At 39.2% G+C, this 2,500-nt stretch overlaps 1 protein-coding gene across 2 annotated transcripts in view; it reads right to left on the bottom strand.

Annotated features, from left to right (window-relative positions):
• Positions 1 to 2,171, bottom strand: part of LOC125035786 (isocitrate dehydrogenase [NAD] subunit gamma, mitochondrial-like) — a 21,989-nt gene extending 19,818 nt beyond the window's left edge. For both annotated transcript variants that reach the window (XM_047628000.1, XM_047628001.1), the window contains exons 1-2: positions 1,961 to 2,171; positions 1,295 to 1,425 (exon numbers count right to left, since the gene is read on the bottom strand). In XM_047628000.1, coding sequence (XP_047483956.1) covers positions 1,295 to 1,425; positions 1,961 to 2,156 — 327 coding nt within the window. In that variant the 5' untranslated portion in view covers positions 2,157 to 2,171. The remainder of the gene's footprint in view (positions 1 to 1,294; positions 1,426 to 1,960) is intronic.
• Positions 2,172 to 2,500: the final 329 nt, after the last annotated feature.

The following is a 2,500-nucleotide window of genomic DNA, read 5'->3' as shown; positions in this document are numbered from 1 at the left end:
GTTCTCAAAAGTCATCACAACTCGTATCTCTGACAGTCTGGATTCTAACCAGCCTAGAGAACAGGCAGACTTCCGCAGTGGATTCTCAACAACAAACCACAATGACAAAAAAAGTAAACCAATATAGGAAACCCGGTGTATGGCATTGATTACAAAAAAGCATTTGACTCTGTACAAATACCAGCAGTACCAGAAGCTATTCAAAGACAGGGAATAAAGAAAGAATATTGTAAAATATTGCAATATATATATATATGAAGATAGGCCAGAAACCATCAACCTACACACAGAAACCAAAAAAATACCAATTAATAAAAGGTGTTACACAGGGCAATACCATCTCACCAAAACCGTTCACATTTTGCTAGAGGAACTATTCAAGAAGCTCAAATGAAATGGAAAGGGTATCAAAATAGGAGATGAATACTTAAACAATCTAAGATTTACAGATGTTATGGATTCAGGAACCAAACTCTAATGAAAACCAAGGACTATTTGTACTAGTTATTTACTTTCAAATTCAAAACATTGTGTTTATTGTATTTTGGAAACGCCTTTCATACACCATGTTTTCAATTACATAAGATATTGTGACATCTTACTGCACATAATCTTTTGGTTGATAACTTTATTTGAAGAATATAATAAACTGTTCACAGACTACAGTTGTAACTAATAAAGCTCTGATAATATCGGCGTTACCATAGTGCCAAAGTAACAAAAACTAAGTTATTCAACGTGTTGGCGTATATATTACAACTGTATATACTACCACGGGGGCAGAGCCCCCTGGCTAGGGAATATATACCACGGTGTTAGTTTAGGTTGGATGTTGGGTTAGGACGTTTTGTTTAACAACCACAGGGGTCCTGTTTTACTCCATAATTTCCCTGATATACTTCACGCACTCCCCTGCTATCGGGACTATCATATCATGATTGTCGATGGAGATCATCTCCCCTCAATGATTCATTTGCACAAGGAACATTGCCTAAAATTGTTGAAAGCAGTGGATTCCATGCAGAAAAATATCAAATTGTTTTAAAAGTTACCCACTACCCTCTACATATTGACCAATAATTTTATTTCGTGAACTTGCAATATAGCTGCTTGTAAAAATATATTGACTACCTGTTTGAAATTAGAAATCACTGGCTTTTATAAATGGAACACAGAGCAGACGACTCCATTTCTAACGTAATGTTCTTATATCTTCATTTTACGGAAAATGTGCCTCGTCTGAAACCTCTTTATGGGATGGCTGGTTTTAATGTGAAAAAAACATATTAATTACCTGAATGACTGCTCTCGTCCCACTGACAAATGGGCCAATTTTTGCAATAAAGTTCGCAGTTTTGGTGAGGGACGAAGCCATGGTGCCAGACTGTCCGGCGGACGTGCTCTCGCCGTCGCCGACGCAAGAGCCTGCCTCAGAGAAAACGAAGGCCCTTCTTTTGGGGTCACTATTCTAACTTTGTAATATTTTAAAATACATTACCGTATTTACGAAGGGAGCTGTGTAATACACACACACACACACACACACACACACACACACACACACACACACACACACACACACACATGTATATATATCTAACATATATATACATACATATACATACACACGTGTATGTATATGCACACGCGCGCGTGTGTGTGTGTGTGTGTGTGTGTGTGTGTGTGTGTGTGTGTGTGTGTGTGTGTGTGTGTGTGTGTGTGTGTGTGTGTGTGTGTGTGTGTGTGTGTGTGTACGTGCGTGTGTGCGTATGTGTGTGTGTGTGTGTGTGTGTGTGTGTGTGTGTGTGTGTGTGTGTGTTCAAGCAATATTGGGATTAATGCAGCAATCAGCTACGGCTATTAGTTTTCTTTGATTAATATGGGCTAGGCCTATATCAAGTAAAACATCTGACCAGTTCAACAGCGCAACTGTTAATGCATTCTACAAGGCTCATCTCACCTTTGATATCATTCCATAAACATTCAATTGGATTTAAATCTGGGCTGTTTCCAGGCCAAGCAAGCTTTCTGATACCATGATAAAGTAAAGGAGTGGTAGACAGGAGAGCTTGCCTTCGATCTCTCACTCCACTTCGAGACGGACGGAGGGGTTCATCAGCTTGGTCAAGAAATCCGAGAAGACGTCGCCAACGCATCTCAGCCAAACCGAAAAACGAAGGGTGTGGAGGGGAGAAGCTCAGACTCCCACATCCTCAGATTGATCCCTTATGCCGGCTCCCCTTCGCTTAAACACTTTGAACCTTCAACCTGACCCGCCCTGTCTTCGTGTACTGGTTCTCATCTGATCTTCGTATATCGTGTTTCGTAATTATTGCCTCGCTATTCAATAAATCTAGTTTGTGTATAGCGGTTTTTTCTACTACATATACACAAACACACACATATACAAGATATGAGTGTTTACATATATATATATATATATATATATATACATATACATATATACACATATACATATACGTGTGTGTGTGTGTGTGTG

Source organism: Penaeus chinensis, chromosome 20, assembly GCF_019202785.1.
Source record: "Penaeus chinensis breed Huanghai No. 1 chromosome 20, ASM1920278v2, whole genome shotgun sequence".
NCBI lineage: Eukaryota > Metazoa > Arthropoda > Malacostraca > Decapoda > Penaeidae > Penaeus > Penaeus chinensis.
The sequence above is the reverse complement of the archived record's forward strand: the minus strand, read 5'-3'. Positions and strand labels throughout refer to the sequence as shown.